The sequence below is a fragment of the Xiphophorus couchianus genome, chromosome 9 (assembly GCF_001444195.1).
Source record: "Xiphophorus couchianus chromosome 9, X_couchianus-1.0, whole genome shotgun sequence".
NCBI classification, from domain to species: domain Eukaryota; kingdom Metazoa; phylum Chordata; class Actinopteri; order Cyprinodontiformes; family Poeciliidae; genus Xiphophorus; species Xiphophorus couchianus.
The window spans coordinates 21,874,948-21,895,521 of record NC_040236.1 but is presented as its reverse complement, the minus strand read 5'-3'; the positions used below and the strand labels follow the sequence as shown (position 1 = coordinate 21,895,521).

The following is a 20,574-nucleotide window of genomic DNA, read 5'->3' as shown; positions in this document are numbered from 1 at the left end:
ATAAACACAACTCTGGTAATGTACGGCTTTTATTTTACTGTAAACACAACACAGATTCTGTCACACAAACTCTTTAGACAAGAAACCGCTCATCAGGAGGTATAGAAAAGATGTAAACAGCACAATTTGGATTTTATCAGCATGTAAATCAAAATAAGACATACACAAGAATGCACATTTATAACAAGGAATTTGTACAGTCCTGCGTCCAAGGCATTTTATGTGTGCCGCTTCTTTTTCTTTTCTGATCAAATGGTTAAAAATGACTGTTTCAATGCATAAAAACTCCAAAGGTTTATGTTTCTATTGCTTCTTATAAACAGAAAGTTTCACCACTGAAGGTTTTTTTTTTTTAAATTATTATTTTTATGATCACAGTCAGTAGGTACTTTACATGCTCCACAGTGTGTCATCGTTTAGTCCTACGGTGAGACTTCTCTTTGTTTAGAAAGTACGGGCAGTGCACAATTCAGCTTTTTTGGACTCTGCTGCTTACAGGTGCAACTTAGCAAACAGGAACATCTCTGAAATGGTCATTTCAGTAATTCAGTTCAAAAGTGAAAAATATTTCATTATGCCGCCAAAAGTATCCACTCGTTTGGCATCAGACATGGTAGAATCTATACTCTGGACTCTGTTCTGATGGATCAGAAAAGTGTCCTTCCAGGTTGAGGTTGTGGCTCTGAGCAGACCAGTCGAGCTTTCCCTCAACAAACTCAGTCATCTGTGTCTTTATGGACTTTCATAATGCCCTATTTTGCAGGCATATTTGAACATTAGATGACCATCTCCAAATTGTCCAAAATGTCTTAGAATGCTGCAGCATTAAAAAAAAGTTTGTTTTGCGGATATTACTGAAAGTTACTTTTGTTTGATTTGGTAAATGTTGAGGGGAGGGAGGAGCAGGGGGTCTGTTTGACCTTTCATGACCTCTCGAAACATTTATCAATATCTTTAAAATGGTCACCGCACAAATGAAAATTTGTTTGGGCACAAACGTTTATTTAATTTGAAGAAGGTGGAGGAGGGAACAACTTCGCTCAGGTGCTTGTTTGCCTTTTTCGACCACATTGTTTTCTTCCAATCAACTTTCCATTAACTTTCAATTCATTTGGAATAATGTTTAAGATTTGCTTGAGTTTGGAGTTTTTGCCAGCTTTCAGTTGTCACTATCAAAACTAGATGTCGCCAAGTGTCTAAAGAATCTACATAAAACACAAGTTTCACTTTTGAATTAAGTTACTAAAAATCAGTAAACGTTTTGATGACCTCCTGATCTGTCTTACAAAACCACTTTAAAGCAGCATCGGCAACTGGCTGCCACATTTAGTCCAGCAACATCTAGATGTCTTTGTTAGCGGTGAGGCAGGAAATGACGTCTAAATTTATCCGGGGGTCTAAAGTTAGACACCAGCCCCTCCAAGAACAAGTGGGTATGGATAGATGGGTAGTTCTTGTTTTTGGCGGCGTTAACAGTTGCTGCATGTCTCTGACTTTTAGTCGACAAAGTTGTAAACATGGAAATGAAAAACAGTCGGCTTGATTCTTGCACTTTTACGTGAAGTAAAACCAATCCAGCGCGTTTACCTGCTACACTGTTGCCATAAAATAAATAAAAAATACTAGTCAGTGGTTTAAGGCATTCGACTGTAAATTGGCTATTTTTGTAAAGCCAAAGTGTGATTGATAAGAGCGGCGTGAGCTTGTAAACGAAGATATTACAGCGTTTATTCCGGACTGAACAGTGATGCATTGTTGAGTGATCACAGTGAGTGCATTTTAATTCACACACATCTTCAGTTTAAAACTTATCGGCTATTGATAACCTCCCAACGATGAGACCTTACTCTTTGGTTCTAACGTAATACTTTAGACTTCCCTTTAAATAACGTGACACAATCTATTCCCTTACTTGACAACAAAACATAAAAAGCATAATAAATTGCTGGGGGGGGTTTCCCCATATGTCATCTCACTGCGCATTGGAAAACTGAGAAGGAAAAAAAATAAATAAATAAGAAAGCAGAAACTGCTAGAGATGACTTTACAGTCAGAATGTGTGATTCTGAATAAGAGTTATCAGGTCTATGAAGAACAGTAGCCAGTACAGGACAGGGATCTGAGGCCAAAGCAGGATGATTATGAGGAGGATGATGACAGAGGAAATGTTTACATGAGTCCAATTTCCTCCAGCATGCTGCGAGAGGTCTCTGCATCCTGTAGGGGGAGAGCGGTGAGAAATCACTGAAACCACGGCGCCCCCAGAGACGTTCTGACCTCTTGAACTTTTACACGGTTTCTCATGTTATGATAAACGGCTCCTATTTTATTTGCTGCTGCACAAACAAAAAGCGCTTCTAAATTCACCACATCCTTCCAGCTACCAAAACGTCACCAAGTGAGGGAGTTTCAGAAGAAACTGATCTATGTTAAAGGGGCGATATTATATGAAATTGACTTTTAAAAAAATTTTTTTTTAGCTCTACATCATAATTTTATTCTTCTCATCAAAAATATACTTGTAGTGTTGCTTTGATTCTTTCATGCATGTTTGAGAGATTCTTGTAAATTTTGGCATTTTGGACAAATATTACATAGAGCCTCAGTGGATAATGTAAGTGCTATATAAATAAATTTGACATTGAATCTCCTAAGAACGATTTTAAAGGCATAAAAGGGGAGCGTTGCTGTGACGACGTTTGAAAGTGGAGTGTCGGAAAAAGTAGGACCTCCTTAAAGAGAGAGAGGCTCATTTCATGGTGTTAATTTGCAAATTTGAATTTCTTTTAAGTAATGTTTGGAAATATACAGAATATTTATAATTAAAGGTAACGTCTTTACTTAATTGTGCTATAAAATGGCACTAAGTGCCTGGAAAATATATAATACTGCCCCTTTAAGATTGTTTTTGTGATTTAAAAGTCAACCTTTCCATTTTATTTCACCCTGTTTTGGACTGGATTAACTTTTCATTAGTTTATGCATGTCTCTTAATATTGTTCTAGTCAGTGGTTATTTAAGAAATCTACATGTTGAACTATTGTTGTAATTTTTCTCTCCGTTTAGCTTTTTGACATGTTGTCACATTTCTGCCATAACTAAAACCAAGAACATGCAACAGATACCCATCTTACAGGTTGGAGTTAGTGTCATCGTTTGTAGATGTAGACCAGTAAAACGTTTCCTAAAATTGGGCCTATCTTTTTCTTCTTATTGTAGATTGTTCTAGATTTGAAATGTAGACGTCGGAGGTTACTGTGACTCTGCGGAGTTGTGCACACGCGCTCGTACAGATCAGTATGTGAAAGAAAGAGAAGGAGAGACACTTACTTTGGCGTCCTAAGCCAGCGTTCAGCACAAAGGTAAAGAGAGGAATTTCATCAGAGCACTGAGACAGAAAATCGACTTCACACAGAAAGAGGATTTAACATTTCAACTTTGATGCATCTGTAAAGACGTTGCACTTCGAGAGAAGAAAGCTCAAACTCTGTGACTACACCACAGAGATGCATATTACACAAGAACTTTTCTAAATGTCTTTTTTTTTTTTACAGCATGTTATATATTTATGCCTCTTAAACCTTTTCCATATTGGATCAGAGTAGAACTACAAACTTCCGTATATTTTATTTAGGATTTTATGCGACAGACCAGGCGTCAGCTAACGTCACAACCCAGACAGCCATTTTGGACTTTGGTCCAGCTAAACAAACTTTGTTTAAAAACTACATGAAACCAATGAGCTTATTTAGCTAGGCTTATCAAAAATAGTTAGATTTTTAAATGTAAAAAAAAAGCATTTATTTTTTGTTTTTTTAGGTTTTAACAAAGTTATCAAACTGTTTTTGCACAAAAGGAGCGCACAAAACGTTTCAATTGAAAATAATTCTTTTAAAAAGATGCATACTTTGCAACCAAAAGACAAAAAAAGTAAATTTTTACAAAAAAGAAAAAAATTCACAGTATTTTTCTGATAATGCTGTGTATACATTACATAAAATATGTATTTTTTAATACTTAGTTTAAAATATTAATTTTTTAGCATTTTGGACAAATATTACATAGAGCCTCAGTGGATACTGTAAAAAGTTACATGTGGCTCTGTGGGTATGGAGTCAACATCTTCTTGTTGGAATGGACCAGTCAAAGTTCAAGTTGGTCTTTCACATAAAGTACAAATAAAATCAAAGTCTGTAATCTCATAAAATATTTTAAAAAGTTTAAGTGGTATGGATATTTCACACAATGCTTGGCACAATTGAGTTTCTTTCCAACAAAAAGTATGACTTCGTTTCTAAACATCTGCCTGAATGTTTAAGAAATGTGCTACATGGCATCACAGAAATTTTAAATTAAACGTTTACAACAGAAAAAAAACAAACTTGCTTAATGGTCATAAATGTGTGATTTATTATATATATTGTTAAAATCAATTATTACATCACTCCACTCATCATAATGGTCCAATTATGATTTTTATATTTGTTAGGAGGACAGATTTTGGTTGAGAATAAGTGGTCCTTGATTTATCCACACAATTTGTATTTGGTGCAAAAATAAATTTTAATATAATTCATCTATAAACACTTACCTTCAGTGGAAATTACATATCTAATTAGTGATATTTTTAACATTTATTTTAAAATACGAAAATAGAGTCATGTCAAACAGAAATTAAGAATCTAGATTATTGCTAGTCTTTGCTATTGTCTCAGACTTATTTTAATGTCACACAACTTCTAGTCATAATCAGTCTGACAGAACCCCCCCCCCACACACACACACAAAATATGTAAATTAATAACTTGTTTTAGATTCACACAGATTTTAACATGAATTAAAATCTGACAAAAACATCTTCTGTGAACCAAAAAAAAAAACACACACACACACTACATCTGTGAATAAAATAACTAACATTAACCTCCAGTCTGTGTTTAAGTAGCTTCAGAGTTAGCATGACCGTACACAGTGAGCTGTTATTAATTTTTAAAATATTTTTCCTATAAACGCAAACACTCCGGTCCTGAGAGCAAATAGAAGACCGAAACACAGTGAAACTCCCTGCATGGTTGTGCTGCCGAATCTCCAACAGGGGGCAGTGTTTCCCCACAGAGTGACGGGGAGCTGCGCAGAACAAGCGACTCCCGTGACTAACTGAGCTAACGTGTCCTATTTAACCAAAAATCAATGAGCTTGAAATCCATCTTCTTGTTCCAAGAATGTCGCCAGTTAATTAACCAGGAATTTCACTCAAATTTTCAGTCAGAGCTTCTCAAAGAGAAAAAGATGGAGCAAAAATGTCTAATAAGAGGAAATTGAGCTTCATTTAAAAAAACAAAAACAAAAAACCCCACAATGGATCATGACGACACAAAATGCAAACTTTGTTCTTTACAGCAAGAAAATACACAAATGTTCCACATATAGAAAGAAAAAATATGTACAAAATTTAGCAGACCGTTGACAGACATGCAATAATGCATAAAATAAACAATTACAATAGCTACATGAATATATTAGCTCGGTTTAAAAGTGATGTTTTCTTGTTCCAGAGGAGCAGTTTAAAAACAATAATAATAAAAAATCCACCACTGAATTTTAGCTGTGGTTAATTTCCTGGACAACACTTTAGCCTGGCTGTCACGTTTCGAGTGGAATTGAAAGTGAGACCGACGATACACCCCCGAACATAAGGTCAGGTGCTCAGAGGCCAGAGAGAAAAGGTACCAGGCACTGAGAAGCGCAGCATGCAGGGCGGACAGCAGCAGCAGCAGCAGCAGATGGCAGCCAATCAGTACATAGGCACATTAAAGTACTCATGACGGGGCTGAGGGAGAGAAAACAAGACAACACTCAGTGGTAACAGCCTCCACCGCGTTCACACTCTGCTCCTCAGCACCAGGACATGCAGGACACGGAGCAGCAGGCAAAATGCAGCATTTAACCACTTCATTCTGTCCTTCGTATTAAATTATCCGTTTAGACAAAGAGAGTCACACAATGTCCTTCTCTACATCATGTTTCAGGGTAAAGTGGAGTAACTTAGCTTAGCTTTAATCCTAGCAAATGTTTTCTTGTTGCTTAAACGTTTGTCAGGTTACAACCACAATCTTTAATGTGTTTTAATGGGATTCAATATAATAGCCTGAGAGTAAATAGTGAGGAATTGTGATTTAGAGTAAAAGCGAAAACAAAAGTCTTAATCTTAACTGGTGTGTTTGTGTTGGAAGGTGAACTTCGACCCTTGTCTTTATGCTACAGTCACTGCTCTCCATTCCACTCAGTGTAATACTACTAATACCAATTGGCAAGACCTTTGTTTAATTAGGTCAGTCACTTTTAAGGGGGATGAATATGTACTTATTTTATGTGAACTTTTTTATTATTTGGTGGAAATCAGTGTTCAATTTCACAATTTTTATGTTGTTTGCAAAAAAACCCCATAAAACCCAAATTTTGTTGATCATGACTGATTTGTCTACAAAAAATGTAAAGGGTAAAACTTCTAAGGTGTGTGAATACTTTTTACAGACACTACATTCAATATTATGCAATAACTGACTACAATAAACAATATGTAACAGAAAAATCTCTTTGTACAAAACTCAACTCAACAGTTGTCCTGCTGACGTATATTTCTATAGAAGTCCAGATTAATTACATTGAAGCTTGTGGTTGCAATCTGACAAAATGGGAAGAAGTTAATATTGTACTTTTGCAACGTAAGTAATTGGCATGAAATCAGACATTATGAGCATCTTATAGTTTGCAATGCTTTAACTCCGTCAGTGAGTCCGTTGTGCAAAGGTAATCCAAATGAGTTTGTATATTATGTTGAGCAGTGGAAAGTGGCAGTAATGACGCCAACATAAACAAAAATAAACAGAAAGACAGATTTTTGATCACAGCACAACTGTACACCGTCAACAGTGAAGACACCACTACCAGGAAACCAGGGATGGTACTAGAAACTGAGCTACAGACAGATTCTTAAACTAAACAAAGACATACAAAAAAAAACAAACCCTACAGACTCTAGTGGTACAGACAGCCTATACCCACAGACACAAAGTATTCACCTTAGCTGGCCTAATTCTGGAAAAGACCAGAGGCTTCTGACGCCATATTTGGGACCATCACACCTGTGAGGCAAACATTTCCATAAGGGTCATACTTTCCATAAGGACAAAGACCGTTTGATCAAATCTACCAACCTACTCTACAACTCGTCTAGGGAATGTGCTCCAAAAAAAAAAAACAGATCAAATATGGACCACTTCAACATCTCCGCCCAGTTCATCTCTTCTCAATCTATCTCAGGTGTCTGCCATGCTGACCTGCTCAGAGTCCTCTGAGGCTTCATTAATCCTAAAGAATATCTGCCCGCTGGCAGCAAAGGAAGGATCAGGGCTTGAGAAAAATTTAATTACAGCCCTATCAAAATAGCTTCCACCAAATCCGCTGTGGTATGTTTTCTAATTACCGGGCTATGTCCTTACTAATGCCTAGGAACACAAGGCAACAGGTCCAAAATAAGCCCCAACTGCCCCTGCCCTATTTTAGCCACACAGGGCTTATATTCTGATTTCTCATCTGTTTTTTGTCTTGTACAACTTCATTGTAACAGTAGTGCTTTAAAAACTCCAGCTGTGTACCCTGATTTCTACGCTGTGCTATCAAGCAGATTGCTGGTTAAATTGTTTTCCTCTTGTATAACTTGCAGCAACTTCACCACAGGAGGTCTTCTTTTAATGTGGTCTGACTGCTGCTTTGATTATAAAACAACCATAACAAGAGGAGGCGCCACAATAAAAACAATTTATAGATAAATGAGCTTGGTTCTTTATTGGATTATAGATTTTTTGTTGTCGTTTTCAGATTTTATATAATGTTTAACCCAGTAAAGAGCTCAATTTTGTAATGGTGCAGCACTAGATAGGTAACTTAATGTTCTACTTCAAGGATTTCAGGGTCATGAAGCTGGTTCACGTCTTTCCAGGGTGTATGATCATTGGGCGGCTGATATAACTCTGGACTTCCAGACTGAAATCACAAGTAAAAGAACTGCATTCAAAAAAAATCTACTCTGTTAGAAAAATAACAAATGTTGTCTTAAAAAAACCCCAAAAACTTCTCCAATTGACTTTCAGCAAGAAGCATCTTTTTGAAATGAAGGAATGATTATGTAGCCGCAGACATTATCAAAAGTCAAACTTCTTCCTGATGACTTCTGAAGATGTGGTCCATTTGTCAATTCGTCCACTTATCTGAGATTGGGTTGTGAGTGTTAACAGGTTGAAGACTGGATCTTAAACATCTTAAGACATTCCCAGGCTAGCAGTGATACATGGACTCTTCAGTAAGCACTGGGTTCTACCCAGTTAGATGTGCTCAGAAAACTTAAAAAACAAGGTCCCCATTGGGTATCTTGATCAGATGCTTAATCTATATCAAATGTCTCCTTTTAATGTGGTGGGGCAGCAGCTCTAGTCTGAGTTGCTCTCAGTATCTTTACGAAGGAAGCTGTTCCTGTTCTTTGTGCCATGATCCATATCTCTGGACCATAGTTAGAGGTCGGACGATTGACAGTCCTGCAAATCGAGAGCTTTACTTTTTGGCTCAGCTCCTATATCGCAATTACAGCAGCAGTGCCTCTAGACAATGCCCCAATTCATCTACTGACCCATCATACCATTATCAATGAACAAGACACCTAGACACCTAAACTTTTCTTCTTGATGTAGATACTGAGCCTCAGGCCATTCCCCTTGTTCAGGTCGAGATCCATGGCCTCGGACATAGGCCAGGAGTCAACTCTCATTTGGCAGCTTCACTGTGAATTTTCCTCGTACACTCTGAAAGTTTGGCTCTTAAGAGACCAACAAAAATCATATTGTTTGGAAAAAGCAATGACGAGATCCTGCAGTTTCCAAGCCAGACACAGTCCTCTCCACCTGTGTACCTTGATTCTGGCCCACAAATGCCACAGACAGCAGCGGGGACAAGGTGGAGCCCAACACGCATTGAGACCAGCTTGACTTTATGCTGAGGTCCTTAAACCTTAAAGCCCCACCCAGTATCCTATAGTCCTATAAGACCTTCCAACAAAATGCCACTGGGGGACAAAGTCCTAAGTCTTCTAAATCCACAAAATATATTTGAACTGGACAAACGTCAATGACCCCTTCACCAGCTGTGCAAGAGTAAAGATATAGTCAAGTGTGGCATGGTCAGGACCAGTTCAAGTTTCGTAATGTTGAAGAGTAGGGGTGAGTCCAACTATTTCTAGCTGGTATTGCTCAGCCTCACACAACCAGCTTCTTACCAGTAAGGTGACATTCTAGACTCTGCTGCCAGGAATTAGTTTGCCGAGGCCAATGTCATTGCCAGCCAACAAACTTGAATGCACTAAAATTCATTATTTACTACCCTCATTTTCATGATTTCTAAAAGAAATTTTAGAGGCTGCAAAACAAAAAGACAAAGTATGACTGTTTTTAAATGTATTAGTTCAGAAAGCTTAAACATGGGCACCAGAGACCCTTGAAATGTAGGCAGGAAATGAGAATGTGTAGTGGAAAGAAAATGAACAAGTCCAACTATTTAATTCCATAATTTGATATTGCAGATTTTGAGGATCAAAAGTAAAATATTAAATTTGGGACCAAAACATAAGATGTCATAAATATAAGAGGTTTCAACATCATTTCCTTGTTCAATAATCAGAAAGCTAACCAATTGTATTTGCTGCCGTCAGTATAAAAATCAACCCCGGTCTCCACAACTCCACATTTAAAAACCAAAATCAACATTTATATAATTTAACTTTCCAATTTATCTGATTTTCAACTCTTCTTCAAAAGTAAACTACAAAAAGCTTATCTTGAGTCAAAAAGTGTTGGATTATATTTTAATCTCTGTTAGTAGGGCTGCGGGTGTGTACGGAAAAATGTATAGCCGTGTTCATGCCAGCTAAAACCCTTTTAGTGCTGATGTATGTTTTGCTCAGAGTTAAGAGACAGTCAGACTGACAGAAACGCATGCAATCAGAAGTTCACGGCTCGCAGAGCTGCAAAAACCCATGCTGACTGACTGACTTCACCAGTCTAGTTACCAATTAAATGGATGAAGGCACGGATAGGCCTTTACAAGATCTCCTCATTTGGCAAACTTCCCCAGTCTTCACTCTGGCTCTATAAATACAGAATTGAGCCAATCAATTGTTTTTCTGCTCTTCTCGGGGTGATTAAAATGGACATCTTGTTTTCACTCCACTTCTTCTAATATCAGACACCATCCCACTGATCTATTGTATACACTAAAAGGGAAAGAGCTGAGGAAGAACTTACCACAATCCTCTAAGGATCAGAGGACAGTCTGTGCACAGACAGCCCGGCTGTCTGTAAATACAGACGGCTTCACCATTGTGTCCTCTGGCATTTTGGACTTGCCTGGCAGCAGCAACTGCCTCACACAGATAATTACAACGGCATTCATTTACATTCCTCAACACTGGATCCATGAATATGTTACCTAACCGTTTCACTTCAGTTTTGTCCAAATTCTTAGTTGAATTTTGTCCAATTTGTAAAATTGGAGACGACTTGATGCCCCCAGTTTTTATACTTTAACGTACAATACTTTCACAATGAGATAGAATTGGTTCAAGATGAATGACTAAAGATGGGCATTTTTAATTTTAATTTTTAATTGTGTAGTCCACCAGGAGGATGTTTGTGTATTATTGGTATATTTTAAGCTAGTAACGCATTGTGGGGTTCTGTCACCAAAAAGCCAAACCTGTGTAGCATTTTGTCACCGTGTATAGAAAAGAGTGTCCCTGTGTTCTCTCTAAATAACACTACTTTTCTCTGGTGGATGTTAATGGGCTCGTCAGCAGTGACCTGATTTCCCTTCCAAGAACTCATTAGCTGGGGCCTTTTGGAGCGCCGTCACACCAAATGTTGAGGAAAGACATACAGCAAACCCATCAGCCTGCTGCCTAACTGGTTACATTCATTGTAAACTGGTTTATATCAACAGTTTCTTTGCAATGCTTCTTGGCAATAAATCTTAAACCGTTGGATATTTCACCCTAAATGGTGCCACAATTTGTATGCAAAATGCATTTGTGCAGCCAAGTTGAGTATGTGGGTTAGGCTCATGAAAAGCTTGTCAAATCCACCTATACCGTGCCAAACAGCTTATTGGTGGAGGCAGTGTGATGTTCTGAGGCAGCATCTCTCTCACTGGAAAAAACAAGGCTTGTCATCACTGGAGGCAATCTCTGTACAAAATGATATTGACATGAAATATCGCAACCATTAGCAAATCCTTTTCTCCACTGCTAAGCAGGGTCCATGTTGTGCAATTATCAGACATATTAGCCAAAATCTCTTGTCGTGAAAGAAAATCTCTGGCAATGAGCTTGAATCGGAGGTCTGTGGACATTTGGCGTTACAGATATGTTGAGAACTGATTAGGAGCTTCCATGACCAAAGATAACCTGGGACAAATATCAAGAAGTGTGTGATATTTCCTTGGCAAATCGTAATGTGTGACCTCGTCTTCTATTGTGAAACCATGAGCGCTTCTACGGTAGTCTCCCTTCCCTCCTGCTTCAACTCCATCTTTTCTCTGTCTGATTTTAATAATAAGTCCATTAATATCCACAACTTACTGTCCAATTAGTACCATCACTGCACCAATACATCTAGGATTCAGGATTGGAGAAGATGAAATACTTTGGATACAGTTTTGTTCTGGCCTGATCCCCACTGAACACTGGAGGGATCCATTCTGGAATGCTGTTCATCTCAAAATGATGAACACAACCAAGCTGGTTGTTTCCCACAAATCCTGGTTGAAGAATCGCATTCTGTACCACAGCAGTGTGTGACCAAGCTGGTTACCAGCATGAGGAAGACTTGTCATGCGGTTGTGGTTGTGTATAATTCTCCCACACACCACCGAGTCCCCTCAATAAGCTGTTGAATATGTCTTATTTCTTCAAACTTCAATCAAGTCCCATAACACCAAACAAAAGTCAAAAAGCAGAATATGATGTCTAGGATTGGCAGAAAGGATTTGGCAAATTTATTTGGGCACAACCCGTATACTTTACTCAACCCACAAATGAGGCACCATTTACAAGGAAATTTTTCCAATGTTTGTGCTAAATATGCTTGTCCCTTATCATAGCGAAGTTGGATTGTTTTGTGGTCAGTGAGCGGGTCGAACATGACTTGGATGCCTGAGAATCTCCACTTAGTTTTCTTCTAGTAATCTGTGAAGCCTTGATCCCAGAACTACTATGGATGTTAACCCGCTGATGCCCTCTAAACATCTGAACAAAAGCTCCGTCATGCTACAGAGTTAACATTTAAAGGGCATATATCATGTTTAAATTTTTTTATTTTCACTTGTATTTAGGGAGAACTGTATTTATTTTTTAAACTCACCCAAGCTAAAGGCAGACAAGAACTTCACAAAAAAAACCTAAATTGTGAAGAGTGATGAGTTTAGGTGTGAACACTGAACTCCATGGTCATTATAACATACCCTGACCCAAAACCACCTGCTCAAAAACAAGTTTATTTATTCATTTGGTAATTTCTCTAAAAAAAACAAAAAAAAAGCTACTGCGACACCAGGATAACTCTACTACCAAAGTTATCCTGTTAATATGTAAAACGTAGTGGAAGTGAATGGAAGCAGCTGAAAGTGTCACTTTTTTCATAACATGTAATCAGCCTATGCCTTTCTTGCCAGGGCTTTGCTGCACTACAGTAATGCATCTGGCAAAATTTTATTTTGTCATTTCACTTAACTTGATTATTAACTGTGAGTAATATTAACCATGTTTTTTAATATGTTTTGGTGCAATAAAATTTCAAGCTAGTGCCAAATTTAAATTTCTGCTGTAAAATATTTACAGAAATACCAACTTTAATTTATTTGTTTCATATTTAGAAGATTTGTAGGTTTTTTGGCTTTAAGCTATGATGATATTTGCCCTTTGAAAACTGTGACTCCATAAGACATACGCTTTGCTATGAGGTCAGTATGAAGCAGATAACACACCAGAAACTCTCATTTTCATGTCATAATCCAGGTGTCAGATTTGTCCATTGCTGGTGTGTTAATTCTGATGGCTATAGTCTATCTAGGGCTACTGATCTAAAACTACAGGAAGGCCTACATTGAGTTTAACAAACTGTACCTGCAAACAGACGCATCTGAAAGTCTATATTCTGCAAATCACAACAGCAAAGAATACACAAGCACAGAGAGAAACATGTCAGTTTCAATCAAGATTAAGCGATTAAGTGCAAGAAACATGAAGCACACTGAAAAGCATGACAAGACAAATTACAAAAAATAAAATGAGGTAATATTTAAGAACCAGAAAAAATTAAATCAAGACTTACAGCAGATATGTGGTGGTGCATTTACACCAAAATATAAATTTTTTGTTGTTATAAATGGGGGGCATTTTCTATGACCATGTACAAAGATTGTTAGATTTTGAGAAAAAAAGTCAAAGCCCGAAATGTATTGTTTTTGTTCGGGTGATGTACATTGCCATATTTTTGACTTCCTGTAACATCTTAAAAACTGATATCCTGCAGACAAAGTGGTGGCAGAGCACTTCCATGGCTTCTCAACAACAAAACTAACGAAGAAAGTAATGTGCTTCAACACACATTGCTCCAACTGCACTTGTTTTAGGACAAAATCCTGTCTGATGTCATGTAGGAAAGTGAATTTTCAATCCTGACACCAAGTCAGTTTTTCTAGACAGAATAACTGATTATAATAAGAAAACAATATACACACAGAGACTCCCATTCACCAACATTTACAGCTTTTCACAGTGAGTTGATGAGCTGCATCACTTGCGTCTGCTTACTAGACATTAGTCATCATTTTAAAAGCTTGTTCATTTAATTTAATTGACAAACATTTAAAATTTATGTTCAAATCTAATGAAAAAGTAAAAACTATAAAGGAAGTTTATTGTTATTTAGGAACAAGACCTTTTGTTCCTAACCTCATTAGTTACCAAAATTCTCACTAATTTAACCATTATTAAAAGGCATCATTGCTACAATGTAAAAGATGCATTTTATTTGTAAAAACAGAAATGGAAATTAGCTGAAATGTTATATTATTATTATAATTACTGCTTTACCAGTGAGTGCAGGTCTTACCTCCTGCAGTAGGTCCGCCTGCTCGATGGCCTTCAGAACGTTCTTCTTGGACGTTTCCTGAGCCTCACCGCCCAGCAAGAACTCATCCAGAATGAAGTAGGCCTTCTCAAAGTTGAAAATAATGTCAAGCTCACAAACCTGAAAAAGTAAATATACACAGTACACGCTGTGGTCATTGCTAAGCTCAACTGGTGGCAGCCTTAGGCCTTGTACACACATAGCTGGGTCTTTATAAAAACAAATATCTTCGTCACATCGTTTAAAAATAACATTGTACACACGAGATCGGTTTCAAAAAAGATTTTGTCCACACAAATGAGAGGGTTCATGAACTTTGTTTTAAACATGCCAAACCAATAGGGGGCAGTGTAGCGCACAGCTAAAACCTCTTAGTCAATCAGATTGCTTCAAAGCAACTTCCGGTTAAGAATTGAACATGGCCCCAGGAGGTTTGTTTGTGTGGACATATAGAGCAAACTACTTTTAAAAACCGTGTTAGAATAGGAAGTGAATGAAACCAAAGACGATGTCGATTGGGAATTGTGTCAAACAAGTATGTGGATAATATATTGGTACTTTGTTTGTCGCAGACTGCAATGCGCAGGACCCAAAATCTCCATTTTCCCAAGCACACACACAAACACGAAGTTTTCTCAAATCCCCACTTTGGTCGGAACGTTTATAAGTAATCATTTGTAATGACATTAAACCGAGTTTTTGTGTGGCTAAAAGGCCAAAACACATTAAAATGTGTCTGTTTTCCCAGATATCTGGCTATGTGTGCACTTTAAAAAATAATAATAATAAAAAAAAAAACAATACAACATGAATGGAAACTGAACAAGAGATCCAAACGCACACTGCCAAAGTATTTGTCCAGCAGCTCCACATATCTGTGGATGATTTCCAGAGTGATGAGCTCATTGTCCTGGTCCTCTATGGCACAGCAGAAATACAGGCTGGCATATCTACAACACAGCAAGAACACAAAGCGCACAAATAAACCTCTTTTACCATAAAACAAAAACACAAAAAAAAAACAACAGAAAAACACAATATTTAGAATCACAATCATCATTACAACATCAGTACAATCGTAAAGGGTATTGTAAATGATCATGTCATAATTTTCAGCGACTTTAAATGTGTTCTGGACATGGTGCAGCACCTGGTAGGAAGAGATGACTTTACGGGGTTACATAGAAGTGCGGTTTCCCTTTGCACTTAAATACTGCTGAGAGAGGAGTTCTCGGCCGTTATTAAAGATGGCTGCTCATTGTGCGCAGCGTGTTCATTAAAACGCCAGACGCCAGAGGAGGATGCTGAATCAGTTAAGCCCCTGCCACAGTTCCTTATCCCCGATAATCCCAGAGGCTCTCTTTAAGCATGTGATGATTGGCTAATAAAGAAACTGGTCAGCTGGTCCCCTCCAGCCACAGGGCGGGGCGAGCAGAGGCGGCGAGAGATGATGGTCCGCAGAGTTGGTTTCAGACAAGAATAAAGGTCTTGCCTGCTTTACGGAAACACAGAGGCAGTTTCTTGCTTGTACTATGATCCATTTCCTGTTATTGATTCAACTCTACAGGGGTTTTCCTTGTGCACTTCATTACTTCTCTCTTTTGCAAGTCATCACATTAAAATGATATATTATAAATAGGATGCTTTCCTTCATAAAAATAATTCTTATAAGGATTTATGTCCTTAAACATTTATCTTTAGTAACAATATACTTCTGATCCTGCTGCTGATTCCCTGAAGAAGCTAATTGCTAAATATAGTCCAGCTGCATAATGTAATCTAAGTATTAATCTAGACAAACATTATGAAGACAAAGAAGACATGTCATTGCAAAAACACAAAATATTACCAAGTTGTTGTGTAGTTTCTACTGCAAACATCTTAATACACCTCAAATAAAACAAAACTAACTTACAAGTAACTTTTCAAAAAGACATGGGAGCTTGTTTAAAGTCAATACTTACCTAGTATTGATGAAAAAGTATGAGTCCCACTGGTAGATTACATTACAACGTAGAAAAAATGTCTGCCAGTAGAGCTGGTACTTTTTAAATCAACGTCAAGGGATTATTTAGTTAAAACAAGCTCCTATATCTTGCTGAAAAGTCATTTTTAAATTAGTTTTGTCATATTCCAAGTCCACTTCAGTGACAGTACTGCAATAATTTATAATACATTGATGTAAATATCAAAATACAGCTAACATGTTTCATACCTCCTAACCTTTCAATGCTGTTTGAACCTTACTCATAAGGGATCAAAACCTGCTTTTCCCTTTCAATTCACTCCGTGCGTATTCAGGAAACAAACTTAAATCGAGAATCTGTGGCGAGACTTTAAAACTGGTGTTCATAGACACACTCCATCCAGTCGGACTGAGTTTGAGCTATTTCAATAAGGAAAATGGGCAGCCCAGAAAAAAAACCAGCAGTGACAAAAACCCTTTTCATTACTTAACTACAGCTTGTAAATAAACCTGTCTGCTAAGGCACCTTCAGTACCATGTTAATCTGTTCAGGCTGGGCCACCCAGCCTCACCAATAGTCTGCCTGCTTTCCCGTTGGCACAGCAACAGGATATAATGAGGGGAAAATTGATACTCCTCCTACTTGTAGTCTATTCATGATGGTTTTATCTCATTGCTGACAGCCGTTCCTGATCCGCCTGACCGAACCACATAACCAATTAGTCAAAGAAGGTTCAGATAAGATCGGGTTCTTGGACAAGCCCAATCACCACCCACCTCTTATAAACAATCTTTAAGTCTCTCCACTCCAGAAAGCTGCACATTTTAGGCTTCCGGGCTAAGACGGTCTGGACCAACTCTCTGGTGATCTTCTTTTTCTCTTTGTCAGACAGAGGCACGTACCATTTCTGCAGCCGGAGCTTGCCTTGACGACTGAACAGAAGCATGAACTGCATCTGAAATGAAGGGATGACAAAACAAGAGATGTGAATGAAAAGATGAGAGGAAGGAGTGGGCGGCAAGGAGAGACAGTCGCACAATACGACAATAAACATATAAAAAAAAAAAATAAAAAAGAGCTAATTCTCTTTATGTGAAGGAGAAGGAAGCCATTCTGGTTCTAACAAGTTATGCCAAATTAAGAACATCGACATGGATGTTGTTATGTTTAAGATGCCAACCAACAATTCTACGTTTCACTAAAAATTACATAAAGATTATGGATTAATATAAATACTAGATTGAATTAAGTCCTAAAAATGAGCAAGTTATTTATAAAACTTATTTTTAAAAAAGTATTTTCCAATCAAGCCTTTGAAAAGCTCCAACATAGCATTTCTGTATTAAAAATAATTTTATTGATCTCATGTATTCTTATTTTCTATTAACCTAAATTTATTGGGGGGAGAGGGTTTGAGCTGTGAGCAAAAAATACAAAAATAAATCTGGAAAAATAATAGATATCAATCAGTGTGCAATGAATCAAGACACATACTTTTTTATTTGTTTAAGTATTAAAATAAATAATACAAATACATTAAAATTTCTTCATAAGTGTTGTGAAAAAGTATTTCCCCCCCTTACAAATGTCTTTTTTTTTGCTTTTGTGTCACAACATCTAAGATCAGAAACAAGTTCTGATATCAGACAAAAACAATCTGCTTAAATATAAAAAATGGATTTTTCAAACCATATTTTCACTTTTAGATATAAAAAAAACAGCTTATCCAAACTAACCTGGCCCTGTATAAAAACATCGTTACCTCTCACCTGCTATCTAATTGCAAGTAATTTTGCAAAACTAATCACTAATTGCCCCTTGGCAACAACTCCCATCAAGCATTTGGGAATCTTTTTTTAATGAATTCTTGGAGTAATTTGGGTAAACCCCTCCTGGGAAAGTTCAACATTCTCCCATGCTCTCTCCATTTGTAGACAATGGACTCTCTCCAGGCTGACGCATGTCAATGACTTTGTTTCCCCAACTGTTCCTGAATTTTTTATTTTGTGGTATTTTTTCGCTTAATGAAGTATTTGCAAATTGCTTTTTGTCTTTACTCATTGTATCTTTGTCTGGAAATAAAATCTGCCTGTCAATATGAACCGCTTAAAGTTGAGAGAGAGAAAAAAATATATAGAAAAAAACCCTGGAAAATGTGTAAAAGACAAATTATCTAGATATTGGGGCAAAGCCACCCGTGTCTTTCAATTGTAGTGACGTCTCTGGAGGCAACTGCAGTCACCTGGAGGAGCAGAAATATAAATAACTAATGTGACCTAAATAAATAAATTAATTAAAAAATATATATTTTTCTTGCACAAAAGAGCAACCTGCTATAAGAAAGTAAAAAAGAAAAAACTGTCTCACAAGGTTACTGTTTATGTATACTGTTTTCACAAGGCAGATTTAATTTTTACCTAAACAGTTAAGATAATAACCCCCTAAAATTAACATGACACATTCACGGTGCTTCTATGACAAAGTCCTTCTAGCTGCCAAACTATTCGGTCAATTATCACCAGTTGGTTAAACATCATCACACCGTTATGACCACAGCGGAGCGGAAGTACCATTTAACGCCATTACTCTCCGGTTAGCACTAGTTTTCACGTCAGCTACACCGTCTAAAACACGATATTCCACCCATAATTTTAAGCCTTTTTAATTTCACATTCCAGCAACACAGCTTTAAAGCTACTCACCATGAATAACTGCACTGTATTTCCGTCTGAAGAGATGAGCAGCCTCACTTCCACCATATACCACAGGCAGGTGAAACCTCGCTTTCGATTGGCTACCGACAAGCTGGCGATGGCTGTGATTGGCTAATACGTGTCGACAGTGCCCGCCTCCTAAGCGGTCTAATTCAACACTCTAAATCTTATTGGTTGCTTCTGACAGCAATCAAATCACGACTTTGCGCTAATGAGAACTTAAAAGCATCAAATATCAAACCAAAAAACCCCGGAGATAGCGTGATTTTATTAAAGTTTTACAGAAAGTAATGTTTATTTAATGTAGTTCACTGACAATGACATTTTAATTAAGCATATGTTAAAGGAAAAGGAACGAGAATCAGGTCTGCATCGACCAGTATTTAGGTCAACTTGGAGTCTGTTGTGAATGGATGAATCTCAGGTCCAACCTGCCCCAAATCTACAATTTTCTATACAACAGTACAATAATCTGTGACAAATATCAGTGGACCAGTAAAAAGCAATGAAAAACTGATGTCAGAAGAGAGACACTTATTGCCCTAATGAGAATCAGTTCACTGACTCCTTTGAAAATTTTCCTGTACAAGAATGCTGCGTTTGAGTGCTGATAATTAGACTTAGATCACAATAACAAACGTGAACTCTGATCTCAGATAGATAAGTTCCCTTAATTTTTCTCAATAAAAACAATCAAAAGCTGGGATTATTTAGCGCAGTATTCATATACCTTGCACTTTTTGACATTCATAACATTAAAAACACATACTGATAAAAAAACACTTTTGATTTGACCGATAAACTATTATTCAAGCACACAACAGTTACCTTGAAGGTTTTATTTATCTGTCCCTCATGAGTCTAGAGCAGTGTGGGCTACAACCTTTTACCATCCAAAGAGCCATTTTGGATCTCAGTTCAGCAAAATAAAACATGCCACACATGTTATATGACGCACTGAAAAAAGAACAAAAACAAAAAACAACAAAAAAAAACATATACAATTATAATTTTGGATATGTATTTAAAATTTGTCATCTACCGTTTCATTTCTATTTTGATGTTTTAAAACAAACAAAAAAAACAATAAAAAACATTTTGTTTAAGAGCATGAACAACCTTTTGTGGACACCTCTGTAAAAAAAAAAAAAAAAAAGGCACAAAGTTTCCAATCTAATGGTAAAAGATACACCTAAAAATACTTCTGGTACTTTAAGTGTCATGGAAATTTGATGAAGTTGTTAAAAACCTGATAATGCATTTATTATTTTCTCTACATTTCAAGTCATTAGTTGGTTCTTCGTCATCTGTAGCTTCAGTTGTTAAGGGTCTACATAAAAAGCTGTGACTAAAACATAAAACAAAAGACATAAAAAAACTGTTACAATAATGTGAAGAACTCTTTTTTTTTTGCAATGCACCGTTTGTCACAAACAGAGATACTTTTTACTATTTCACCAAATTAAGTCGTCTTTTAATGGTTGCAGATTTCTACGCCGTTCCTGCTGGACGGCAGCCGGCGATCGAAGAATACAGACCAGAAACTGTCAGCGGTGTTGAACTAAGCGTCGTGTTCGTCAGGCCACTGATGACCACTTGTCTTCTTTCTCTGCTCAGCGCTGACATGAAGCTGTCCACACAAGCACAGATGCTGTATAA

General features: G+C 37.2%; 1 protein-coding gene across 9 annotated transcripts; it reads right to left on the bottom strand.

The window, feature by feature from the left end:
* Positions 1-15: 15 nt before the first annotated feature.
* On the bottom strand, positions 16-19,891 carry LOC114150678 (AP-1 complex subunit sigma-2). 9 transcript variants are annotated; one of them, XM_028027275.1, is made up of 6 exons: positions 18,904-19,891; positions 16,978-17,156; positions 15,076-15,184; positions 14,217-14,354; positions 13,226-13,256; positions 4,387-7,145 (listed from the first exon to the last, which is right to left on the bottom strand). In XM_028027275.1, exons 1-6 carry the CDS (start codon positions 18,958-18,960, stop codon positions 7,093-7,095), a joined length of 567 nt encoding a protein of 188 aa, XP_027883076.1. In that variant the 5' UTR covers positions 18,961-19,891; the 3' UTR covers positions 4,387-7,092. The 9 variants fall into 9 exon arrangements, 8 of the variants coding, with proteins under 8 accessions (XP_027883073.1, XP_027883075.1, XP_027883076.1 ...); XM_028027271.1 differs by lacking the exon at positions 18,904-19,891 and having other exon boundaries at positions 4,387-5,830; positions 7,083-7,145; positions 16,978-17,460; XR_003596806.1 differs by lacking the exons at positions 4,387-7,145; positions 13,226-13,256; positions 18,904-19,891 and adding exons at positions 16-2,561; positions 2,641-3,339 and having other exon boundaries at positions 16,978-17,448.
* Positions 19,892-20,574: the final 683 nt, after the last annotated feature.

Coding starts and splice junctions, on each gene's coding strand:
- LOC114150678 (XM_028027270.1), bottom strand. CDS start 17,255: ATGTTTATTGTCGTATTGTGCGACTGTCTCTCCTTGCCGCCCACTCCT. Junction 14,355..15,075: donor TGGACAAATACTTTGGCAGT/GTGCGTTTGGAT, acceptor TTACTTTTTCAG/GTTTGTGAGCTTGACATTAT. Junction 7,146..13,225: donor TCAGATGCGTCTGTTTGCAG/GTACAGTTTGTT, acceptor TTTGCCTCACAG/GTGTGATGGTCCCAAATATG.